The sequence below is a fragment of the Gigantopelta aegis genome, chromosome 7, assembly GCF_016097555.1.
Source record: "Gigantopelta aegis isolate Gae_Host chromosome 7, Gae_host_genome, whole genome shotgun sequence".
NCBI classification, from domain to species: domain Eukaryota; kingdom Metazoa; phylum Mollusca; class Gastropoda; order Neomphalida; family Peltospiridae; genus Gigantopelta; species Gigantopelta aegis.
The window spans coordinates 39,614,420-39,641,333 of NC_054705.1; the positions used below are offsets into that span (position 1 = coordinate 39,614,420).

A 26,914-nucleotide genomic window follows, 5' to 3' on the forward strand; every position below is an offset into this window, starting at 1 on the left:
TATACTCTACCTAACTTGTATTTTACGTGGTTTACACATTGCTACAATAGCACGTGCAGTCATAGATCGAAATAATGATGTTATTGACCAAGCAATGCTATCGTATTTTGAACATTCAGGGCTGTCTGCGGGATGAAAAAGTGGTTGAACCCATACGAGTCCGAACAATAGCCCTTTGGTTTTTCGCATTACAAATGTAACACCCAATCCCCAAACCCCAGCCCCTAGCACCACCCTAAATACTATATATATATATATATATATATATATATATATATATATATATATATATATATATATACACGTATGAGTTCCCAATTTAGAGGCAAATTAAATAACATTTTAATTATTATTTGATGTTGGTGGCCTTTGACATTTTATCCCCCCCCCCCCGGTCTTCTGGGTCCGGCCCTGCATTAAATTTATTTATAAATTTGGAAAGCACATTCCTGCGGTGTGTGAGGTGATTTGTGTTTATTACTGTGCTACACCTCAGTTGTGTTAGGTTAGGTATGGTATGCTAATATATAATTGATATAATAAAATAAAAATACATAATAATTTAGCTAAATTTATTAAATATAATGCACCTACAAGAAAGGGTTACATGTTCTGTTTGTTTACATCTATGTTTAACGTAAAGATTAGACAATGCTGTTACACACTACAAAACAATAATAACCTTGATTTAGTGAAACAAGCTATAATGGCCTTCACGTAGCCTCAGATCCCAATGTGTTGATATGCAAATGACCTTAGTTATTTATAGGAGAAATAACGTGCATTCAAAAGACACAGAGATTTTTAAAAAGTGGAATTAAGTAAACTTCGTGCATTTTATATGATGATTTGTATATAAAACCTGTCGGGGTTTGGGTTTGTTTTCACGTAAATGCAAAGAAAACAAATATCGAATAGGACATAAACGTAACATTTGCAGAAACCTTTGGGTCTAAATAATTGAACAGGATAATAGTAACAATATTTAACAAGTGACAATGTTATTAGGTAGGAAGTCTAGAATTAAAGTAGAAGACGGGATGGCAATAAGACTTTTAATTTAAGCCTAACTCCAGGGTAGGAAAAATTTTAAAGTTCGTTTTGGTTAACGACACAACTAGAACACGTTGATTTATTTATCATCGGCTATTGGATGTTAAACAGTTGGTAATTCTGACATAGTTTTAGAGAGGAAACCCGCTATATTTTTACATTAGTATAGCAATTAAGGGATCTTTTATATGCACCATTTGATTTGTCACATAATGACAGTAAACAGGGTGTTCACTTTCGATTCTTTTTGGACTTGCCATGTCGTACGAGTCCTGTCAGCACTTTAATACAATGTAACAAATGCGCGAAATTTCGGTCGCCAGACGGGCGACTGACGATAATGTTTTGACTTGCCCGACGTTCCTTTCACTCTACTCGCCTGGGGCGACCGGGCGACCGTAAAATGCACACCCTGCAATAACTGATTGTCATTTCAATTGATTTCAAGGATGTTATATAAACACGACAGATTAAGACCGCAAAAAGCCGAAAAATATTTGTAATGGCTATTCTGACCCCACCATTTCAGCACTTGTGGAAGATATGGAGGATACGCCCCGAGTGTCTTGTCGTATCATAATTTATTAGCACAAGTTGATAAAGATAAAAGTATGAAAACCGAGGCTTGCCGAGGATTTTTATACTTTTATCAAAGAGTGCTGATAAATTATGATATCACAAGAAACGAGGGGGTACGTATTCTTTTTATCATTTATGTTCATTCTTTTCATTTACGACCATTGTAAACAATGTCAGTAATGTGGTTTGAAGGAAGGAAATGTTTTATTTAACGACGCAGTCAACACATTTTATTTACGGTTATATGGCGTCAGACATATGGTATACATGTATAAGGATTTGTTGTTTAAAATTGCTGTCCTTATAAGGACCACACAGATATTGAGAGAGGAAACCCGCTGTCGCCATTTCATGGGCTACTCTTTTCGATTAGCAGCAAGTGATCTTTTATATGCACCATCCCACAGACAAGATAGTACATACCACGGCCTTTGTTACACCAGACCGACCGCGCATCAAGCGAAAGCTTTACCACTGGGCTACGTCCCGCCCCTTAATGTCGGTTGAATGTCACTTTGGCAGCGTAGACTCTTTAACTGGCAGAACGACAGTGGCGTAAAGTCATTAATGATAGCTTTAGCACTGAAAATTACACAGTGACTTAATAAAAATAGGAAAATATCGCAAATTATAGTGCCAGCGATATCTCCTACAAAAGCCTTTAATAGATGATAAATATACCTCACGGAAATGAAATACATTTTGTTTAATTTAAAATAAAATGACAACAAAATATTGGTCAGGTCGGCCTTGCTGCTTCCTACGGGTGTAACAGCGAGTCTAAAACAAAAATTAAGGTCTTGACGTCAGAAGACTCACAGGGTGCTCGTTAGATTCGTGAGGAATTTAACTAGCAACGGCAACTAACATGGCTGCACTTTTCGGGTCTTCGACTAATCGCTCCCAAAGTAAAAATTTGGTTGAATTTAGAGCTGGGAAAATGCACATGAAAGGAAACATGGTGCATCCTGACAAGAGAAAGGGTTTGGTTTATGTTTATCAGTCTGATGACTCGTTGATGCATTTCTGCTGGAAAGATCGCACGAGTGGGAACGTTGATGACGTAAGCATAAACTGGTGTTATATATTTGTTGCGCCTGTAATGATTTTTGTGCTGTTTGAAATATGAACAACAGTGTATCAGTTTATTTAAGTTTTTGCAGTCTCATTGTTATAGAATTTAAATACTTCTCCATCAACACTTTTTTATTTTTAATATGTTATTTAGAGTAAACAGAGATAAACAAATGAGACACGTTTACACTATGGGAGATAAAACTTTAGATTGGCTGTACAATCATATTGGAATCAAAGAAAGGTTAGTTCAGTCACCTCCACTCCAGTCTCCAGCCCTCCACTTACTGATATGTAGGGAAAGTAGCTTGAGTCATCTCCAGCCCTCCCCTTATTGATATGTAGGGGAAGGGTAGAGGAAACTCTTTCGTAATGCTTTGGCAATCGTTGACAACCAAATGGTCACAAGCTACTGTGTATAAAGTGCACATTTACCCCTAAATGTGATGCCTCAGAGCTTTAGTTTGATTATTCTCGAGTCTAGTCATGATATTAAACTTACATGTTGTTAACCAGTACCAAAGCTACACAAAGAATCCCGACACCTCTATCAGGGCAAGCTCTGGCACTCGCCAAATTCGCCAATTGCAAATTTAAAAAACAACTGGCAAATTTTATTTTAATTTGGCGAAATAATTTCATGTAATAATTGATATTTTGTTAGAAAATAACTGGGGTTTTGCAGTTTTAACAGATAATTTGACAAAATTTTCTGCTGACCCAGAACTAGCCCTGCTTTATGCAAAACGAACCAGTGCTGTACTTTCTTGTGGTTACATACAGCAAAGTGTGTGCCCATGTGACATGCTACTGATTAATCTTCTGATTACTGCAGGAAAAATATCTCGCCCGACGTTGACATACTGTACACTGTATACAGTGTGTTTCCCTATTCATATTTCCCACTGTTTTGCACACAACACTCACCGGAAACAATTATGTAACAGGAAATAGAAGACAACTCAATTTCCTGTATCTTTAGGTTTTCATTTTTCAGTGGAAAATAGCTTGGATTTTGAGTGCAAAAAGTGGTGTTTGGCAAGTATTTTTGCTTGACAACAATGGCGGCATGTCGCAGTCATTTTCAGGGACCGATAGCTGATTGTGACAGCTAATTTGATAACAAATTTGATCGTTTTACTAACAATGAAAATCACCAAATATTGGGGCATGATTCAGTTCTTTTTCTTTTTTCTTAATTCTGGTCAGAAAACCACTGTTAATGTTATTGGGAATAAGGCCGAAAAAAAAAGAGTTACTTGTTTCCTATTACAATTTACATGCTGGGAAAATATAGGGTAGGTAGGTAGGAAAAACATTTTATTTTGGAAAATATTTTTATTTATGGCTATTAAATAGAGTTGTTGACTATCGTTATCCAAATTAACCTCTGCATGTATACAAGTACATTACGCAAACCAACAATACCATTCATCATTGTCCTTTGAATCTGACTGGACAATCAAGAGGAAAAAGAATTTTTTTTTCCCGTCTTCGTGGTGTGGTGGTAATGCTATGGGCTTAAGACTGAGTAGATACTAGGTTCAAATTCCACACATTGGAAATGGGATTTTTAATCGCTGTACCTGCTCTAAAGCTAGTGAGTGTTTCACAAACCTCAATGGATAGGTGTAACCATTTACACCGACCAGTGTCAACAAGTTGTTTTGCAAAGGCTGTGGTATGTACTGTCCTATCTGAGGGAGAATGCATATAAAAGGTCCCTTGCTGTTTAGTAATAGGCAGCAGGTTTTCTCTCATACTAACACTAACTTCTGTCCTGGGTAGGCAGTCTGTCCAGGACAGACATGCTTGAACCTTAATTGGATAGAAGCATGTAAATAAGTTATAATGAATTTTTTTTTAAATGAAAACTAAAAAAGAAGGGTTCGATATTTATCTGTCCAATAATAACATTTAAAAAAAATTGTTATGAATATGCTCTTTCCTAGTGTATCTAAGAAATGGTAGATTTACAGAAACTTACTTAGATGAAACCAGCGAAGTTCCCAGTGACCAGTTAACAAAAATAATGAAACGACTGAGATTTTACTGACATATTTAATAATTTGATTTAGCAGTAAACTTCATCAGTATCGGTAAACTCCCCCTCCCCTAGCTTATAAGAAGGTCCCTAAATTTCTACTGGCCATCGCATAATTTTGTGAAGAAAATGTTCGTACAATCAGAACCCGAAAGTTACCGAACTTGTATTTCAGTTTGAAGGGAAGTAACTCAGTCAATCAATTGTTAGAATAAAACGATTGCGTGGCTAGTAAACAAAATTAATATAGAACAATTTGATTTATAACAACACCAAATTAGTGCTTGTGCTAGTTTTGGAATGTTTTTATGGAAATCGTTGTTATATTAAAAAACTATTTTGGACATACAAAAAAAGATTTAGGGTCAGCAGGTTCAAATTAGGGTCGGTCGGGTAACCGGAAACAAACAATATTTTATGATACGCCTAATGGACATAAATACTGGACAGCTGGCCACAAATGCCCATAAGTAAATGTGACTTTTTCAGCATTTTTGCCTAATTTTAATCAACATTAACTGATCTAAAATATATAAATTAGATAAACCCATGAAAATAATACTTATCGATTCAAATATGAACTTTATTTTATGTATACAACATTTAAGTGAATAGAGTAAAAGTTATAAACTTGAGCCCACTCAACGTGATTTTTGTCCAAATTTAATCCAGTAACTAGTCTAAAGATTTAATGTCATGACTGGACTCAAGAATAATCCACTGTCCTAGACAGACAACCCAGATAGCTGAGGTGTGTGCCCAGGACAGCATGCTTGAACCTTAATTGGATATAAGCACGGAAATAAGTTGAAATGAAATCAAGAATAATAAAACTAAAGTAAAGCTCTGTGACATTGGATTTAGGGGGTGAGAAAAGTATTTTAGACATAGTAGCTTGCACCCATTTGCTTGTTGTCGTTTGCCAAATAATTACGTAGAGTTTCCTGTAGCCTTCCCCTACATATTAATATCAATAATAGGGTTGGAGGTGACTCAGGCTAAGAAAGTTATGTGCATATTACCTGTTATATAATTCAGGGAACACTTTCAACTTCAGTATCGCAACACAAGTTTCAGAGATCGCTGCTCAATATTAACACATTAAAGTTAAACAGTTTGATTTTATTGTTTTCAGGATCTGATTATCTTTCCCGATGACATCGAGTTCAAGAGCGTCAAGCAATGTAAGACCGGCCGAGTGTTTGTCCTCAAGTTCAAGTCATCTACAAGAAAATTCTTCTTCTGGATGCAGGTACGAGATTCATTCTGGTCTCACAAATTTGTAAAGTCAGGTGCGCTGTTCATACTGGTCCCATAAATCTTGTAAAGTCAGGCACACAGACAGGGTAGTACATACCATGGCCTTTGATAATACCAGTCGTGGTGCACTGGCTGGAACGGGAAATAGAAGAAGTCGAAGTCACCGTAAGATTTTGGACCTAATCTGATTTCAAAAACGAAATCACACAACAGACGTCAAGATTCCGACTTGTTTATTGTCATAGCTCACTTGGCACCTTGTCGCCATATGTCGGACAGTGTTTTTAATTTAACGCCAGATTGTATCCTCGAGTAACCTGCATATTAATGGGAAATGGTTTTTGCGCACGCATATTGTAAGTGCGATTGATTTGATGAAATGTTTTACCTTCTTCAATTTATTATCAAAATCAACCCACAAATGTTAATACTCATGCCAGTTTCTGCTGTGAATAGATTAAATACATATTGCCGTCTAATGTTGACATTCTTCAGATACACCCGTAAAACAGGCTGTAGTTTTTCAAAGTGATGCGTGTCGCGTAGTGTGCTGTGACCAGTCAAGCGTTGTTAATCCTTAATAAATGTGCTCTAGTGGTGATGTTAAACAAAACAAACATTCTTTTCTTTGAGATTAAACAAACATTCCTTTCTCTGTTTTACTAGGAGCCAAATTCGGACAAAATATGACATATATGCAGTTTAAATGTGTTAGGGAGATGGGAGATTAACCAAACATTCCTTCCTTTGCTTTGCCAGGAGCCAAAGTTGGACAAGGATGAGGATTACTGTAAGAAGGTGAACGAATTTCTCAACAATCCGCCGACACCGGGATCAAACCGCAGTGGCGCCTCCCTCCCCTCGGAACTCTCGGGGCTAGGTAACTTAGACTGCCTTTTACTGCAGGTCATAGGGGCTCCTTCATTAACCTTCATTAGGCCTATAAAACAAATATATGTGTTTCCGGTTTCCTGACCTACCATTTATAACTGTAATGACCCTGAAATTTTATGAAGCAAAAAAAAAAATATATATATATTTTTTTTTTTTTTTTTTTTTTTTTTTTTTTTATGGATTCTCAGTTGCATTCAATTTTTCAAAAAAAAAAGAAAAAAGTCCTACCTACCCGATTTTTTTTTTCAAGGATGATGTCTGAAACACACATTTTGTTTAGGCTTTATTACCCAAAGAAAGCGGCATTAAAAATTCTCAATTTCTGTCCTAAAAATTCCCAATATATTTAATTATGTCTGTTCTAATAACTTAATTTAACACTGGTATACTGCATAATTCAGTGGCCTAAAACTTTTTTTTATCCCAAGTACGATTTATTTACACTAATGTTCCCAATCCTATCAAATATAGGACCCTGGCAAAAAATCCTGGATGAATCCCTGTAGCAGGTTTCCAGCCTTTCTCCGTTTGTCTCTCAACCAAGCTCGCTCAATGCGCAGTCGGTCTGTGATCGATTCCCATCGGTGGGCCCATTGGGCTATTTCTCGTTCCAGCCAGTGCACCACGACTGGTATATCAAAGGCTGTGATATATACTACCCTGTCTGTGAGATGGTGCGTATAAAAGATCCCTTGCTGCTAAGAGTAGCTCATGAAGTGGTGACAGCGGGTTTCCTCTCTCAATATCTGTGTGGTCCTTAACCATATGTCTGAAGCCATATAACCATAAATAAAATGTGTTGAGTGCGTTGTTAAATAAAACATTTCCTTCCTTCCTTCTCAACCAAGTGTCAAAATAACTCTTTTGGACACCATATAGTCCTGGTTTGAAATGTGCTGAGGTGTTGCTTATGATTTACATTCAATAGGCAGGGCTTGAAATAGCGGGCTGCAAAAAGCCATCCATTTTATAGACCAAGCAGGTGGAATAAAAATTCACCTGCTAAAACTACCCAAAAATCGAAGGTCATTTTTCAAGATCCAGAGGGTAAAACAGGTATGGCGCCATACCCAAAATTTCCTGCAGGTTTTTGTTTTTGAGTTAACCTTTTGTCAAAATTAATTACTCTTATCATTATTGCATGATTTTCTTAACCCTAACCCATAATGCTCTTTAAATGCATATCCGATGTCCTCATTTTTCATACACTACCCCCCTCACCCACACCTTACTTCATGCTATCTTAAATTCCAGCAGGCCATATGTTTTTTCTTAGCAGGATATATTTCCCTTGGCCTGCCATTTGTAAGACACAACAGCAGGGCGTATTTCACTTCCTATTTCAAGCCCTAATGTCATGTATAACGTCTGTGTTTCAGGTGACTCGGACCTGCAGAACATCCTGGGGGGGATGAGTCAACAACAGCTGATGCAGCTCCTGGGGGGTATGGGGATGAGCGGACCAGGGAGTCTCTCGTCTCTGATGGGACGTCCCGGCAGCGCCCAGTCAACTGTGTCTGAACCGTAAGTGTTTAATAATACAACCCAGTCAACCGTGTGTGAACCGTATGTAACAAATCAACAGTGTGTGAACTGTATGTAACAAATCAACTGAGTGAACCGTATGTAGCAAGTCAGCGTGTGTGAACCGTATGTAGCAAGTCAGCGTGTGTGAACTGTATGTAGCAAGTCGACCGTGTGTGAACCGTATGTAACAAGTCAACCGTGTGTGAACCATATGTAACAAGTCGACGCGTGTGAACCGTATGTAACAAGTCGACATATGTAACAAGTCAACCATGTGTGAACCGTATGTAACAAGTCAACCATGTGTGAACTGTATGTAACAAGTCAACCATGTGTAAACCATATGTAACAAGTCACTGTGTTTGAACCTTAGGGAATCGATCCCAAACCCACCGCGTGTCAAGCTAGTGCTTTACCAGTGTTTTACAAATCCATTAGTCTGACACCCGGGCTAGTGCATTTTAACACAGGGCTAGTGACAAATACAAGACGAGTAGCAGTGTATAAAAGGCTGTGGTATGTGCTATCATGTCTGTGGGATAGTGCATATAAAAGATCCCATGCTGATAATTGAAAAAGAGTAGGGAATGAAGTGGTGACAGCGGGTTTCCTCTCTCAGTATATGTGTGGTCCTTAACCATGTCCGACACCATATAACCATAAATAAAAGGGTATACATGTTTGTTTTGGTCTTAAATGCCTAAATATAAAATTTTAGCTTCATCGGACCAATACTTTTGGAAATATGACCCTTCTAAATTTTACGTGTTTGGTCAAAATGGACGTGACTGCCAATCTTTAGACCCCAATATTTCAGCAACCAGTAGGCCAATCTTCCTAATGTTGGTATTGCTGGAAAGGGAATTCCATAAGGAATTTTTGTATAGGACCATGTCAAGGGTTCATGACCTTTTGGCCTTTTGTTTGACCTTGTAGATCACATGACCTTGAAATCACCTTTAGTTCAGCCTTTTATAAAGTTTGTTGTAATTGATAAAAAAAAATTCAGGCTTGTGCTTTATTTTGTCAGGCTAGTGGAATTTAAAAACTCACTAGCCCTGAGCCACAGTGGCTAGCCACTTTTCAAACAAATTCTCATACCCTGGTTTTCCAACTGGGCTATGTGCCGCTCTGTGCCGATGCCGTCTGTAAGACAAACATTCCTTTCTTTTGCAGCCCACTGAGAGCTCAGACGACGACCGGAACCCGCACCACCAACTCAGGGGAGGTAACTCCCACACAGCCGAGACCGGTGACAGCGGCTGCTCTCCCCTCCCAGCCCGGCAGTACAACAACGACGGCAGTCACCACGTCTACTACCACGCCCACGCCGACTGCGCAGGCAGCAGCCGCCACCACGCCCCGCATACAGCTTAGTGACCTGCAGAACATTCTGTCCACCATGAACGGTAGGTCACGGTCAAATGATCTGCATTATATTCGAAATAAAACAACAATATGTGTGGTTCTGGTTACATGTAAAAAGGAACAGGATGTAGCTTAGTTGTAAAGCGCTCGCTTAATGGGCGGTCGATCTAGGATCGATCCCTGTCCGTGAGCCCATTGGGTTATTTCTCGTTCCAGCCAGTGCACCACGACTGGTATATCAAAGGCCGTGGTATGTGCGATCCTCTCTGTGGGATGGTACATTTAAAAGATCCCTTGCTACTAATGGAAAAATGTAGTGGGTTTTTTTCGAAGACTATGCCAGAATTACCAAATGTTTGACATCCCATAGCCAATGATTAATAAATCAAGGTGCTCTATTCGTGTCGTTGAACAAAAAAACAAAAAGAAAAGTGAAATAAATTAATCTTAGGAATCTATATGTACGTATTATTTGTATCGTTTGTTTAACGACACCACTTGAGCATCTTGATGAATTGAATAATCATCGGCAATTGGATTTCAAATATTTGGTCATTCTGACATGTAGTCATCAGAGAAAACCTGCTACATTTTTCCATTAGTAGCAAGGGATCTTTTATATGCACAACCCCACAGATAGGAAAGCACATACCATGGCCTTTGTCCAGTTGTGGTGCACTAGTTGGAATGAAAAAACCCACAATCAGTTGAATGCTTCCACATGAAAGCGCATCGGTTAATTTCTATATAAACTGGTTTTTTCGTACCACGCACTACATACATACGGATGCATCGCTTTAGGGTAGGTAGTTAGGCTATAACTTTTTATTCTATTCTATTGTTTTATTCCCAAAATCTGTCAAACTGGTCTTGACAAACAAATGTTACGTTCTGTAACTGTTTCGAAGTGCCGTGGAGAATGAAAAATTCTACGGCATTGTCCATTACCATGAGTAATTGCAGGGTTTGCCTAGTGATTTTCTCGAACAGATATCAAGCACTGGATAGGGAGGTAAAAGTTCAGTTTTAAAAGCATCATTCATTGTTAATCTTTCTTTTTTTTATGGTGAGTTGAGCCATTCATATTCGTGAATTTTTCTGTTTACTTTTCAGTTCCGTCGGACGCCCCAAAAGAAAGTAAGTACATGTATCGTCTATATGTAACACAGCATGAACCAGTAAGAGAAGTAACTGAGTGTCTGATACCGATGTTGTTGTTGTTTTCTGGGGGGTGGGGTGGGGGTTTATCCCACTGCCCCCTTTCGTTTCTCTCCTTGTGAACTCCAGCTCATTTGTTCCGGATCTGGCAACTCCTATCTTTCAACTTCTTTCACTGTCCACCTCCACATTTCAGGGTTTGTAGAATTTTCCAAAAATCCACTAGCCATGGTTAGAAATCAGCTAGTTCTACCTGTAATGTGGGGTGGACTGTGTCTCAGTGGTAGATTGGGCGCGTGAGGAGTGATGGACAGCAGGATCGATCACCGGTAGTGGACCCGGGGTTTATCTCATCCTAACCAATGCCCCACGACTGGTACATTAAAGACTTGTATTTACGTGGCCTCGTTTATGAAAAGGTCATATAAAAGATCTCTTGTTGCATTATTAATAGGAGTAACCCAACTGACTCTGTTGAACAAATGTAGAAATAACCATATGTTAGGCTAGTGTCAGACTACCAACTGCCAGCACAAAGTTAGCCATCTTTCTGCTCTCACAACTGTTCAGTTGCTAGTTTGAGCACTCTTAGAATGCTATTCTCTAGTGCTGCAATGATATACCAGTATACCGTGATAATTGATCAGCTCGATACGAACCGCAGTACTGTTTTGTGTATCGCGATTTTTACATGCTATTTTTTCTTTGTATCTTATTTGACTTGAAATAAGTAAACAAACAAACAAACAAAAACACCATTTTATTAATTGGTGATGACAGGAAATGTTAGAATCACATCAAGCGTAGTCGGCTTACTTTTTGGCATACGAAGTGATAGGTCGTTATACTTGATTCTAACTTCTAAACAAAACGTGTTAAAAGTCCAATAAAAATAACAAGTTAACGATAATTACAAATAAATGTTTTGTTACTTACACATTATTATTCATTGTTCATTTACATTGGAATACGGCTATCGTTTTTAAACAAAATCAACCAACAAGTGAGAATCACACTTCACTGTTTTTTCCCGAACTCTGAATACTTTGGCCGATCGTTCAGAACACCTCGTCCAATAACCGCTGGCTCGGTTGATGTGCCGAAATATTGCGACTCAATATGTACATTTCCGTGTCAAGCGAGCAGCAATGGAAAAGCCCAATAGTAAGGATTTCCAAATGTGACAATTTATAAATAGTTTGATATCGTCACACTGGTGTTCTAGTATTGTGTTAAAAAATTAAAATGACATTATGCTACTAATATATGTCGTGGTTTATATAATCATGTAGGTCAGTTTTCCATTCTCTCCCGGTTAGCAAGGAAACGGTTGTGTATTCCAGTAACATCGGTACCATCAGAACGTGTATTCAGTACAGCTGTGGACATTGTAACAGCACAGAGGGCCGCACTCAATCCTGAAGTAGTAGATATGCTGATATTCTTGAAGAAAAATATGGCCTAAAACATTTAGCCTGACAGCTGAAAATAATAAAGATCATTCAAACATTTACGTCTTCTGCTTTCATTAAAAAACCCACAACCCATAAATGTTAAATTTAAATAATATCAGCTATATTGCAATACGATTTCTTATATCGCAGTACGGTTTTGACCGTATAGTTAAACCCCTACTATTCTCACCCGTTGTAAGTTGTGAGTTGGGGAAATTACAACGCAACCGTCGAGGTGGCCAACTTAGTCATAACAGTTGACAGTCTGAGCCTAGCATTAAAGATATACACCAAATAGCCGTAGTTTATAATATGCTGAGAGTTGTTGTTAAACTGACATTCCTTTGTTTTCTCTCTAATTTTCCAGGCATTGACTTGTCTGTAGCACTAAGTCCGGAGTCAATGATTCCCATTCTGGCTAACTCGGAGATCCAGGCCAAGTTGATTCCCTTTTTACCCGAGGGGGAGTCGCTACCAAAGACCGAGGCGGAACTACGCAACACCATCCAGTCACCCCAGTTCCAGCAGGTAACCATGGAAACCATTACCTCGAAGCAGTGACAATAATACGTGTGTGAATTCGTTGAGATCATGCTGTGGATCTCACTGCATTAGTATCGGGCTTGCTGTGTGAAGTTGAAGGGTTTTTTTGTTGTTGTTTAATGACACCACTAGAGCACATTGATTTATTAATCATCGGCTATTGCACATGCATTTGGTAGTTCTGACATAAAAGCAGGCCTTACGGATTCTGTTTGACTGGCTCTAAGCTATGTGCCATTGTGGTGTCTGTAAACAATGTTTGAATCTTTGACAGGCTTTAATCTGTGCTATAGTTGTGTCTGTAAACAAGACTTCAACTCTTTGACAGGCTTTAATACAGTGTTTTAACTCCTTTACAGGCTTTAATACAATGTTTAACTCTTGACAGGCTTTAATACAATGTTTAACTCTTTCGACAGGCTCTAACGTCATTCAGCGCTGCGCTCCAGTCAGGTCAGCTCGGACCGCTAATGAATCAGTTCAACCTAGGGGAGGACGTCGCCAACTCGGCAGCCCAGGGCGGTACGTATAAAGAGGATTTGTCACGAGTATTTTTTAATATGGAAAATATCAACCGAGTCTACGTTAATTGGTATTTGTCAAGGCTGTCCCGCGACAAAGACCGATTAACTAGACGAGGTTGATATTTTACATGTTAAAAAACATGAGTAGTGAATTCTGTTTATCCTATAACACTTCTAAAATAACTTTTTAATTCAGTGTTCATGAATTCAAAGTTCTTAAGTCACCTCACCAGTGACTTGACTCCTCGCGATTACCACAAATGCAGATTAACATCCGCACTTTTGCTAAATCTCATCGGAACGTTACACCCTGGTTACAGTCCTATTGGCTGTAAACAAATGACCCATTGACAGCAAAATATTATGAACAGAGTTAATAATGGAAATTATTACCCATATGATTAAAACTATCGTGGTACATATCAAAGTGATATGTCCCAGTAGAACGCCAAGTGGGATGTAACACTTCGACATCTCACGATGATGTCATCAATTGGCACACTACAACCTTACAGGAACGTCAAACAAGTTAAGTGATATAAATTAAGATCGGTTTCGGGTAATAAATAGGATATTAAACTTGCTACCATTTCGTATCATATTTATTTTCCTTGTGAAATAATTTTCAGTCTCTCGCTAAAGCTTGTGACAGTAGAAACTATTTCACTTCGGACATAAACATGGTTAGAAATGGAAGCTCAATCTTTTAAATGTGACATCCCATAGACAGGATAGTACATACCATGGCCTTTGTTCCACCAGTTGTAACGAGAAATAGTCCAAAGCAAAGGTGTTGGGGCTTCCATTTTTGAAAAGGGGGCAGGCTGATTTTTGCCCGAATATGATGAAAATGCCAGAATCTGGATTTAACATTTATTTATATTAGCATCACTGTCAAACAGCTATATAGGTTTCAATTTTTTTTCACATGAATTATAACGAAATACTGTGGTTAGAATGATGGAAATACATGGTGAAAACGTTTCAGGCTAGCTCATTTTGACATGGATATTATAGGTAAGTTACAGGATAAATATTATTATATTTTTATTTCAGATCTTGAAGCCTTTGTTAAAGCTATGCAAGAGGAGATGAAGAAAGAGGGCAGTAAGAAAGAGAAAGCCGACACTGACGATGAAAAGATGGAGCATTAATACACAGCACTTAACAAGTTAACCAGATGGAACAACATTAATACTAAACTTGATGAAAATTGATCGCTAATAATATTTTAAAGTTTAAATAGATAAAAAAATTTGTGTGAAGATGGCATGTTAATATTCACTAGTTGAAATGACGAAACATTAATATCAATAAGTTTACAAGACGATAAAATTTAGTTTGAAGAGGGAACATTAAGTTTAAAAGCTGGGACTTTATATTCTAATATTAACCAAATTGAACATTAATATCTTTAAGTTAAGAGGATGGAAAAGTAATTTTATTCGTTGATAAAGTGAAAAATCAACTTTTTAAAAGTTGACAATGAAATATTCATTAAACTTTTCTGAAGATAAAATATTAGCCTGGTTTTTGTGTTGTATATTTGTTTTAATGGAACATTACTTCATCAAAAGAAACAATTTAAAATAATGGAACAATTAATAAATGTTATTGGATAAAAACAGAATAATTAAAAATAACATCAAATTAATATTAAAATGTTACAAAATTAAAAACAGAAGAGTTTGATTTCTGGATTGATTTTTTTTCAGCGATATAGTAAAAGCTGAGTTGGATTTGCTTGTTTGTCTCGTGATGACACCATTAACACTGGTTATTTCCTGTTGATATTAACACACTAGTAACTCAGTCTTAAATTTCATTCACTTTTGCTTCTTTGTGGTTTGGTTTATGAATGGAGAATAAACGTTTTTCTTTTCATACATGAGTTTTGTCTCATTTGTGGTTCAGACCACTGGTGTGACCATCATCTCATCAATAGAAGAAAGGAAGGCAATGTTTTATTTAACGATGCACTCAACACATTTTATTTACGGTTATATGGCGTCGGACATGTAGTATAGGACCACACAGATATTGAGAGGAAACCTGCTGTTTCCACTTCATGGGCTACCCTTTTCGATTAGAAGCAAGGGATCTTTTATATGCACCATTCCACACACAGGATAACACATACCACCGCCTTTGATATACCAGTCGTGGAGCACTAGCTGGAGTGAGAAATAGCCCAGAGGGCATATCAAGCGAACGCTTTACTATCAGTTATGCAAGCATGTCTTAATTTATACAAGCTTGCTACATACATACCTTCAACTATGCAACCTTCCTACAAGCAGTTCATCCCTTGTGGAAAGAAAGAAAGAAATGTATTATTTAATGACACACTCAACACATTTTATTTACGGTTATATGGCGTCAGACATGGTCAAGGACCACACAGATTTTGAGAGGAAACCCGCTGTTGCCACATAGGCTACTCTTTTATGACGCAGCAAGGGATTTTTTATTTGCGCTTCCCACAGGCAGGATAGCACAAACCATGGCCTTTGTTGAACCAGTTATGGATCACTGGTCGGTGCAAGTGGTTTACACCTACCCATTGAGCCTTGCGGAGCACTCGCTCACGGTTTGGAGTCTGTATCTGGATTAAAAAACCCATGCCTCGACTGGGATCCGAACCCAGTACCTACCAGCCTGTAGACCGATGGCTAACCACGACGCCACCGAGGCTGGTCACTTGTGGAAGCTTTCAGTAAGCATGTCTTCATTTTAAGCTTGCGCAAGGTTCCAAAAAAAGTATGGAAACCATAGCCTCTCCTCCCCTCCCCCTATATTTTTTCCTCCCCACATTTTATATTTTCTGGCACATTTTCACCATGTATTTCCATCATTCTAACCACAATAGGACGGGATGTAGCACAGTGGTAAAGCGCTTGCTTCATGTGCGGTCGGTTTAAGATCGATCCCCCGTCAGTGGCCCCATTGTGCTATATGTAAAGCATGTAATTATTATTGTCATAAACAGCACTCCTCATAACGATAACAGACTGGTCATGATCAAACCAGGAAAATGTATCCAGTGTACAAGTGTGCAATAAACAAGTCGGGGAGGAAAATTTAATCTTTTATTAATTTTCATGTAACCTTTTGACAGTTGTAAAAAAAAAAAAGCGCGTATGTGCACACATGGACTTGTTAAACATTTATTCATTCATTCATTTATAAACGCACTATACAATACAATTCCAAAAATAATAGTTTAGGTTCTATGGAGAATATTTCATGACGGAAGTGAAACATGTTTCATTCATGAACGAGTTTGGTAGATTTTGTGTCTGATTTTCTTTACAAAATTCACAAATATTTTGACTAAAATTTCATATTCCCAACTCTGCACTATGACTAGTAGTCGGGGAGGGGTAAGGGACAACCTTCAATGTGTGGGGGAAGGGGGGCGCAAGCCATATTTGTGTTGCCTTTATTTATAGGCCTAAAGAGTAGGACCAAAAAAAACCCTACATTTTCGTCCTACGAACCTGCTATGGTAATGGTTACAATGGGGACATGGTTTATCAAGCTCTAGCGCCCCCCACCCCCCATAATTCTGAATAAAAAATATTGGTAGTGAATCCACCTAGAAATTCGGGCGCTTTTGCATCCTCGATTTATATAATTTCTGGAACATTGTGACCATTTATTTCTAGGTTGGTGATCAACGAGTTTGTTTCTAGGGACTGAAACCACGGGCGTCACCAGGCTTTCAAAATGGTCAAACGCTAGCCCAAGTACTCTAACCATAAAGCTAGATTTATACTTCACCGCCGACTCAAGATTGATTGTTGGCGAATAGTGGACTCGTCCAGTCCTGCTTCTGTTGAAACCTAATCATCATTTTCCAGTCAATTCAGGATGATTTTAACACTGTTTATATTACATTTTAGTGCGCATTCGTTCAATGCTTTTCAGTTTACCTAAAAAATTTTTTTTTAAAATTCAATTCCGCAAGAGGTCGGCAATCAATGTATGACTTGACCTTTAGAGAGCAAGACGGACATTTGGACGGTTATAACGAGATCATCACAACTGTCCTAATGTCCACCCTGCTCTCTTGCCGTCAGAGTTGGCCTACTCGGGCTAGGTTTAACTGTGCCTGAAAACACTTTGTTTCTAGTCACTTGTTTGTTGTTGTTGTTTTTTTTGTTTTGTTTTTTATGGGGGGGGGGGGGGGGGGAGGGGATGTAGCATAACTTGCTTATTATGGATTTTACCTCAGTTTCTACTGGGTCAAAGCACGCGCTACGTAAGTAACTGGTACGGTAAAATCGTTGGCGGCGTCACGCGTCTAACACTCTCCCAAACAAAGAAAATGGCCGCAACGCAGTCCAGTCCGGACGACCCCATGGCCAATCCGAACGCCCAAGACAACTCGCTTTGATATTCTGTAATCTGGACGAGGATTGGACGCGCTGCATCCAAAGTTTGCACGAGATTCCATTCCGGGTAGTTGGTTCTTTGCGTGTAAATAATCCCACCAGCTACGTTTAAAAGACCTGCAAATATATTGAACAATTTGTTTTTAATATACAGTGAAACCCCTCAAAACCGGACCCTGTGTAAATCGGAATTCCCCTAAACCGGACAGTTTTCACGGTCCTTTTTAAAAAATCGATACAAAACTTAACCTCTCTAAACAGGATACCTCTTAATGCCGGACATTTTATTTGGTCCCGAGGGTGTCCGGTTTATAGGGGTTTCGCTGTATATATATATATATATGTGTGTGTGTGTGTGTATGTATGCATGTGTGTATGTATATGTATATATGTGTGTATGTATGTGTGTGTGTATCTATATATATATATATATATATATATATATATATATATATATATATATATATATATATATATATCTTACATTTTCAGTGCAATCAAAGTATGTGATATTTTTCAGATCACATACTTTGAGAATTTGATAACTTTGATACATATACATAGAGAGAGAGAGAGAGAGAGAGAGAGAGAGAGAGAGAGAGAGAGAGAGAGAGAGAGAGAGAGAGAGAGAGAGAGAGAGAGAGAGAGAGAGAGAGAGAGAGACACACACACACACACACATATACATTATATATATATATATATATATATATATATATATATATATATATACACACACACATATATGCACATATACCGCTGACATTCAACCCACATTACTGACATTGTTTACAACTGTCGCAAATGAAAAGAATGATAATGGATGATAAAAAGAATACCCCCCTCGTGTCTTGTGATATCATAATTTATCAGCACTCGTTGATAAAAGAATAAAATTCTCGGCAAGCCTCAACTCGTGCTGATAAATTATGATATCACAAGACACTTGGGGACTATCCTCTATATATCGTCCATTAAAGGCTTTTATAGGTTCCATTAGACCAAATCAATTCCTATTGCCGATAATGTTAACGTTTACTAATAAAACTGATATAAGCAGCGTTTCAACACACCCAGGAAGTACAGCAATAGAAAGTGTGGCACCTCACATCTAATCTAGCTGCAAGAAAATGGGGGGTCACGTATCATTTAAGAGATTTAATTTATGTTTTTAATAGCAACCGTCATTTTTGCTGAAAATTGCAGTTCCATTTTTGGGGGTACCCCGCATTAGTTTCAACCTCTGGTATATACTGCATAACAACTGTATAACAAATAAAAGTGTATTTATTTATTGTCAATGGATAATAGTATTTGCACAAATAATCAATGTCACATATTACTACCAATCACACCCACAGCTGCTTTTACTCCGTAAATATTTGACGGTGCACGTCGAACTTTGACACGGTACTCTCTTCTTTGGTACTATGCAACCTATAGGTGATATCGCTGGCACTATAATTTGCAATATCTCCTGCCATATTCTCCTAGGAGATGTCGCTTTCTTTTGTTACGTCACTGTGTATGTTTCAGCACTAAACCCAATGACGTCAAATAAACTTGAGTTTATTTTTACAGAAAAGGGTACAAAATTGTAATGTTGTGACACAACAATATATACTTTGAAATATAATCAAAGTATTTTATTTTAAATTTGGAGACACATAACTTTTAGGCTGAATTTGCCATTCCCATGATGCTTTCCCGCACCTGCTATTGTCCGACTTCCGGTAGTAGTTGCTACACGATAAACCTAATAGTTTCTATAGCGCTTTTTATTGAAACATATTTAAAAAATATAACTTCAAAGGGGTTGCATCGTAAAAAAAAAAATATCGGGTTACTACGATTTGATATCGTGGTTAGCTCGCCTGTTACACAGTTATCTAAAGCTCGCCAAATAATCACGATATCATAACGTAGTAACCTGATACTCTATATTTATTTGGTTCTTTTTTTTATCTTAACACTTCAATACAACAATTTATAAATAATGTTGGCCATTATGTAACTTTGATTTAATTACATCATTCCACCAAACTGGATGAATTCTGAAATAACTTGAAGTTCGTTTGTATCAGATCCCTCTTACCGTGCGGTAACATTACTATTGTTTCTCGGTATCCTTCGCCCCCACCCAACACACACCCACACCCAACATACACACCCTCCCCCAGTTACCTGCGAAGACGCCAAAGAACTGACAGAGCCAGTTGTAGTAGGTTGCTCCCTTGCAGAGATAACACACGACTACCACCATGGTAACCAGCTCACAGAGACCGCCTAGCAACTCCAGCGTCTGAACACCATGGAACCACACTGTGCGTTAAAGGTACATCATCGTTTTAAAACATTACACTGAGTGTTAAAAGTACGTCATCGTTTAAAAACATTACACTGAGTGTTAAAAGTACGTCATCGTTTAAAAACATTACACTGTGTGTTAAAAGTACGTCATCGTTTAAAAACATTAAACTGGGTGTTAAAGGTACGCCATCGTTTAAAAACATTACACTGTGTGTTAAAGGTACGTCATCGTTTAAAAACATTACACTGTGTGTTAAAGGTACGTCATCGTTTAAAAACATTACACTGTGTGTTAAAGGTACGTCATCGTTTAAAAACATTACACTGTGTGTTAAAGGTACGCCATCGTTTAAAAACATTACACTGTGTTAAAGGTACGTCATCGTTTAAAAACATTACACTGTGTGTTAAAGGTGCATAGTCTTTTAAAAAAACATTACACTGAGTGTTAAAAGTACAATGAGTTAAAGGTGCATAGTCTTTTAAAAACACTACACTTAGTGTTAAAAGTACGTCATCGTTTAAAAACACTACACTGAGTGTTAAAGGTACGCCATCGTTTAAAAACATTGCACTGAGTGTTAAAGGTACGCCATCGTTTAAAAACACTACACTGAGTGTTAAAGGTACGCCATCGTTTAAAAACATTGCACTGAGTGTTAAAGGTGCATCATCGTTTAAAAACATTACACTGAGTGTTAAAGGTGCAAAGTCTTTTTGAAAACATTACATATGAGTGTTAAAGGTGCATAGTCTCTTAAAAACATTGCATTGAGTGTTAAAGGTGCATCATCATTTAAAAACACTACACTGAGTGTTAAAAGTGCATATTCCTTTTAAAACATTACACAGTCACAGAATTAAAGGTGCACATTCTTTTTAAAACATTACACGGAGTCACAGTGTTAAAGGTGAATATTCTTTTGAAAGAAAGAAATGTTTTATTTAACGACGCACTCAACACATTTTATTTACGGTTATACGGCGTCAGACATATGGTTAAGGACCATACATATGTTGAGAGGAAACCCGCTGTCGCCACTACATGGGCTACTCTTTCCGATTAGCAGCAAGGGATCTTTTATTTGCACTTCCCACAGGCAAGATAGCACAAACCATGGCCTTTGTTGAACCAGTTATGGATCACTGAGCCTTGCGGAGCACTCACTCAGGGTTTGGAGTCGGTATCTGGATTAAAAATCCCATGCCTCGACTGGGATCCGAAACCAGTACCTACCAGCCTGTAGACCGATGGCCTAACCACGACACCACCGAGGCCGGTATATTCTTTTGAAAACATTACACTGAGTGTTAAAGGTACGTCATCGTTTAAAACATTACTGAGTGTTAAAGGTACGTCATCGTTTAAAACATTACTCAGTGTTAAAGGTACATAGTCTTTCAAATACATTACAGTGTGTTAAAGGTACATGGTCTTTTAAAAACATTACAGTGTTAAAGGTACATATTCTTTTAAAAACATTACACTGTGCGTTAAAGGCACAAAGTCTTTTAAAAACATTACTGAGTGTTAAAGGTGCATAGTATTTAAAAACATTACACTCATTGTTAAAGGTGCATACTCGTTTAAAAAACATTACAGAGTGATAACTGTGCATAGTATTTTAAAAACATTATACTGTGTGTTAAAGGTACATAGTCTTTTTACAACATCGCAGTGCAGTGGTAAAATACTTACAAAGAGGATGTTTTGTTGTCTAGCAGAGCCTAAAACAGCTTGCCCGATTAGCACGATCGTTTTTGCCCGAATTTTTGTATTTTCTACAGAACTGGGACGGGGACACTAGACCCAACCCAGCTCCCGACCTCCTCCCGTTTCGTACGCTTATGGATATAACCATCGGTCTCGGTAACTTAAAAGTGTCGCCATTTCTCACAGAAAACAGCTAAAAATGGTCATATTAATTGTGTGATTTAAAATATCTCTATATCCATATGCTCACCGGGATAGCTTGACGGGATCTGATGACATTGTCCTGAACCAGACGTCTTGTTTGACAAACATATTTCCCACAATCCCTCGTGCAAAGCTATGTCTCGATACGTCAAGTGGAACCAATAGGGACATGCAATGGCTGCCACGTGTATAGCTGTCCCGAACATAAGGAAGGCAGTTCCAATGGCAGCTCTGAAAGACACTGTAGAAGGCATTGGATCACGCTGTGCGCCTGCGCAGTCGTGTTTCCTGTAAGATGGCGGAGTATTCCTTTTCCCCTTGCGATATGAGCTCTTAACGTTAGTCACGGTCTCGTCTTTGTTGAATTTACCAGCATGACATAATCATTGCTTTTCGAGACCAGAAGAGTGCAATGCGAATTCTGACGTCGTTAAGACTCTTTGTTTTCTTTTCTTTTTTTATCTTTCTTTCTTTTTAAAACCTCTTTTGGCGGGAAATCTCGGTCAGTTTTAGCGGTACGCTAATAGTTGAATACTGTTACTGGTACTATAACACGATGTACCGCTAGCTTCAACTAGCATATTTTCTCGACACTCGGAAGTTGAAGAAGACCACACACATAGAAAATTCGACTAGATTATCGACAAAACACGACTAGATGATCTGTTGTCTTCTTTATTATTAAGCATTTTCCCGCCATTGCTTTAAATCAGACGACTTCCTTTGGCCTGATATCGGTCGTACATCTGACGTCAGTATCTAGGTCAGTATCCAGGGCAACGTCAGATATTGACAGTCAACGACGCTAATGTTAACTAGCGATCTCGCTGGTTCCACGCGTGATAATTCGCTTTTGTGTCATGTGCAAGAACGTGTTCCTGCTCTGTTTGACTGAACTCAGCCTCGGTAATTTCCTTCAGATGAGGATGATGCAATGAAGACCTAGGTCAGTCAGGTCATGATGGTCTGGGGAAGAGAAGTTTATCCTAACACAGGTCCAGTTTTCTCGGGTCGTTGGTGTTTTTATACTGTAGGGCCATCGTCTGCTGTCTAAAATAGAGAAATAATTGTTAAAATACAGATTTGTTTCTTCATCACGATATGATTCGCAACCCACACTACGTATGTATGTATGTGTGTATGTATGTATTGATGTATGTATATCTGTATATTGTATGTATGTCAAGGTTGACTGTTACATACATAGATATTAACGCACTGGTGCAGGGGATAATTAAATCCTTTCAGGTCTCACAAATTGTCCCATGCCGTTGCTGGGACTCGAACCTTTTGCACCGAATCGCCCGCAAATTGTTGACTAACCACGATGCGTTCTGAGCTATCCAGGCATCCATGTATGTATGTATGTATGTGTGTGTGTGTGTGTGTGTGTGTGCGTATGTGTGTGTGCGTGTGTGTATGTATGAATGTATGTATGGTTTTATAAAATTTAATAGTTTTTGAAAAAAAGGTTTGATGGGGGGGGGGCATGGTCCCTGCGCCCCCATCTCCACCCCAACCCCTCGCTACACCACTGGGATGAGTAGAACATTCCACGAGATCGGTGTCGTGACCGCAGTGACTCGTCATACTATATCACGCTGTATTCTCCACACTGGCAGATCCTGTCTCACTCAAAACGGATGTATCATCATATACACAACATGTCAGGGTTTGTTTGCAGTCTCCACCTTAAAGGCCCAGTGGTAAAGCGCACGCCTGATGCGCGGACGGTCTAGGATCCATCCCCGTCGGTGGGCCCATTGGGCTATTTTTCATTCTAGCCAGTGCACCACGACTGGTATATCAAAGGTCATGGTATGTGCCATCCTGTCTGTGGGATGATGCATATAAAAGAGTTCTTGCTACTAATGGAAAAAAATGTAGCGGGTTTCCTCTCTATGACTGTGTCAAAATGACCATGTTTGACATCCAATACCCGATGATTAATAAATCAATGTGCTCCAGTGGTGTCATTCACTTCATTTCAACTTATTTTTGTGTTTATATATCCAATTAAGGTTCAAGCACGCTATCCTGGGCAAATACCTTAGCTACCTGGACCGTCTGTCGTGAACAGTGGGTTAGGTGTTAGTTGTTAGTGAGAGAGAAGACGGTGTAGTGATCTTACACCACCTACCTATGACATTCATTCAATCATTCAATTCAATTTATTTTTGTGCTTATATATTCAATTAAGTAAGGTTCAAGCACGCTGTCCTGGGCACACATCTCAGCTGCCTGGGCTGTCTGTTTCAGGACAGTGGGTTAGTGGTTCATTGCTAGTGGGAGAGAAGTCGGTGTAGTGGTCTTACACCTACCTACTGAGTCGTTAAAACTCGCTCTGGGGTACCAAAAAGGGCACCTGCAGTATTCCAAAGTATACTACCAGCACTTTCACTTGCCCGGTCTATTTTCACTTGCCCGAATAATATTTTCTAAAAAAACAACAATATTGCAACAGATTATAAGAGAAAACATTTATTTTGAGTATTTTCCTGCACTCAACCAACCCATTCTTTAAATAAATAACAGACATGCCACTGTGACTCCCCACTGTCACTGTTGACACCTACTTAGTATTCATGAGACGCGATGAGCCACGAGTGGTAAACACGAACTATGCACGTGATGGGTCACGAACTATGCACGTGTTAGAAGTTAGAACATGAGCTACGCACGTTTTAGGTTTGCGAAATCGCTTACCCTTTCATATTAAATTAGATAATAGGATTATATAATTCCCGATTATATAATTTCCTACAAACAAAGATGCTTGCGTTCACCAAACGTTGAGCATTGGTATAATCGACATAACTTCCTCCTACCACCCCATCTCAATGAAATAATAGTGATTTTTAAAAACCCCTAAAATATAATGTTCAGTGGATACGATCTATGACGTGTACACATAACCATATTGGGCATATGTTTATATGTAAAAGCAGACCTACACTTTTCCATGGTGCAAAGTAGGCTACATAGCTGTACTTTTATTTATTTATTAATTATTGTTTTGTTTTGGGGTTTTTTAAAAAAGAAAAAAAAAATCCGTCGCCAGGCGGGCAACCTTACTATGGGTTTTCAGTCGCCCGTCGTCGTTTTCAGTCGCCAGGGGCGATCGGGCGGCCGTTAACTTCGAACCCTGGGCTCCAATATAACAGCCTATCTTATCGCAATTTCAATTCATGGCCACATTTCGTAATGGTACACTTTTAAATTACACAATTTGGTAAAAACACAGTTAGATACGTTAACAGCAATTTTGCACTTAAAATTTTCTAGCGTGTCATGTATCGTGTCATGCACCCAGTTATTTTATTGCAGGGAGATGCAAAGTGACGTCATTCGAATACCGACGTCATTCTAATTACAAACCCACGTCAGTCTGCGCGTGCCAATATTACACTAGTTAGATACTGAGTAATTGTTATGACATGAGCAATATCTTACACTGGTGTGTAATAAATAATATATATGATCTACTATCTGCAGTTTGTCTGCGTAGCGTTACAAAACTACCAGTGGTCAGGTTTTGGCGTTTATTGTAATGAATCAGACAGAAATTAACCTAGTTCATCAAGATTAACCTCGAGTGCAAGCGCTTGCGCTCGAAGTTAATCTTGATGAACTAAAATTAACCTAACAATTGCTAGAGCTCGCGACATAACCTATATGCACTGAACGCAGCATCCATAACGATAGGTAACGATAAATCCGCCAAGCAGTCAGTAACAAAGTCGACAACCTATTTTTATTATTATTATTATTATTTTATTTTTTTTACAGTGCAAAATGAGCCCCAAGTTCAACCAGCCGTTTTTCGCTAGCGTTTGCGAACTATTTTCACTAGTTCCCGAAATCGTCATTCGGTTTACTGCATAACGTAAAACCCCAGTTTCACAGCGAACGTTAGTGACAAGTGGTTGACTGAACGACCCCGAGGGTGTCCAGGGAAAATGTAAACAAAAGGGTCTGCTATGTTCATGTTCGACATCCCGACCCCGGCCCCACTCCGGCTACGCTCCTGACCTACATATATATACACAAGTACCAACACTTCTTCATTGATGGACAGCCTACCACAACAGCGTGACACTAGGTAGTTGAAATAGCCCGAGTACTCTGACTGTAAGAGAGCTAGACGGATATTTGGACAGTTATACGCTCTCATTATGTAATGAGAGCGTAATAATGAGAGCGTATAACTCGAAATGTCTGTCTAGCTCTCTTACAGTCAGACTACTCGGGCAAAGTGGTTGATAACGTAGTCTACGATGTATTTCACCTTACCTGCATATGTTGCGGTTTTCGGGCACCTGTCGGCTCGAGAATACTTCTATCGACGTCTATATGTACAGGTGTGTCGCTCATTAAAGCGCTTGTCGGTTCTAGTCGTCATATATATGTCTTCCGCTTTGTGTGTACATCACGTGGTGCAAGTCCTGTTATTAATACGATGTACTAATATTAGCGTGACCCAGTTTTAACTGTCTTTCCATTTCATTGGCCCTCCACGGATAAGAGCCAGAGCGGAGAGGGGGGAGGAGAGGGGGAGGTTGCGTGCGTGTTCTGTCGAGAATATTAATTTAATGGAGACTTCAGAAGATTTTAATACGATACTCGGTGATGGATGTGGTTAAGCTGTCGGACATAAGGCTGGTAGGTACTGGGTTCGCAGCCTGGTACCGGCTCGAACCCAGAGCAAGTTTTAATGACTCAATGGGTAAGTGTAAGACTAGCGCGAGTACTCTGACGGCAAGAGAGTTAACAGGGCCGTAGCTAGCGGGGGGGGGGGGGGGGGGGGGGGG

General features: G+C 38.8%; 2 protein-coding genes across 5 annotated transcripts; one reads left to right on the forward strand and one right to left on the reverse strand.

Annotated features, from left to right (window-relative positions):
* The first annotated feature begins 2,468 nt into the window (after positions 1–2,468).
* On the forward strand, positions 2,469–15,362 carry LOC121376915 (proteasomal ubiquitin receptor ADRM1-like). The gene is made up of 9 exons (XM_041504709.1): positions 2,469–2,695; positions 5,886–6,002; positions 6,770–6,890; positions 8,284–8,428; positions 9,608–9,840; positions 10,913–10,936; positions 12,779–12,939; positions 13,374–13,476; positions 14,535–15,362. The coding sequence occupies exons 1-9, from the start codon at positions 2,501–2,503 to the stop codon at positions 14,630–14,632; spliced, it is 1,197 nt and encodes a 398-aa protein (XP_041360643.1). The 5' UTR covers positions 2,469–2,500; the 3' UTR covers positions 14,633–15,362.
* LOC121376916 lies at positions 11,840–26,526 on the reverse strand. 4 transcript variants are annotated; one of them, XR_005958556.1, is made up of 7 exons: positions 26,397–26,526; positions 24,425–24,541; positions 22,150–23,153; positions 20,060–20,197; positions 17,711–17,992; positions 15,750–15,785; positions 11,840–12,439 (listed from the first exon to the last, which is right to left on the reverse strand). XR_005958556.1 is itself a non-coding variant. In XM_041504712.1 (5 exons), exons 2-4 carry the CDS (start codon positions 22,355–22,357, stop codon positions 17,739–17,741), a joined length of 600 nt encoding a protein of 199 aa, XP_041360646.1. In that variant the 5' UTR covers positions 22,358–23,153; positions 26,397–26,524; the 3' UTR covers positions 11,840–12,439; positions 17,711–17,738. The 4 variants fall into 4 exon arrangements, 2 of the variants coding, with proteins under 2 accessions (XP_041360646.1, XP_041360644.1); XR_005958555.1 differs by lacking the exon at positions 24,425–24,541 and having other exon boundaries at positions 26,397–26,524; XM_041504712.1 differs by lacking the exons at positions 15,750–15,785; positions 24,425–24,541 and having other exon boundaries at positions 26,397–26,524.
* Positions 26,527–26,914: the final 388 nt, after the last annotated feature.

Excerpts from the sequence above, each read along its gene's own strand:
- LOC121376915 (XM_041504709.1), top strand. The coding sequence starts at position 2,501 with ATGGCTGCACTTTTCGGGTCTTCGACTAATCGCTCCCAAAGTAAAAAT. Across the intron at positions 2,696-5,885 it reads CGAGTGGGAACGTTGATGAC|GATCTGATTATCTTTCCCGA; the intron begins GTAAGCATAAAC and ends TATTGTTTTCAG. Across the intron at positions 9,841-10,912 it reads CATTCTGTCCACCATGAACG|TTCCGTCGGACGCCCCAAAA; the intron begins GTAGGTCACGGT and ends TTTACTTTTCAG.
- LOC121376916 (XM_041504712.1), bottom strand. The coding sequence starts at position 22,357 with ATGCCTTCTACAGTGTCTTTCAGAGCTGCCATTGGAACTGCCTTCCTT. Across the intron at positions 20,198-22,149 it reads GATCCCGTCAAGCTATCCCG|TGTGGTTCCATGGTGTTCAG; the intron begins GTGAGCATATGG and ends TTTAACGCACAG. Across the intron at positions 17,993-20,059 it reads GTTCTTTGGCGTCTTCGCAG|GTCTTTTAAACGTAGCTGGT; the intron begins GTAACTGGGGGA and ends ATATATTTGCAG.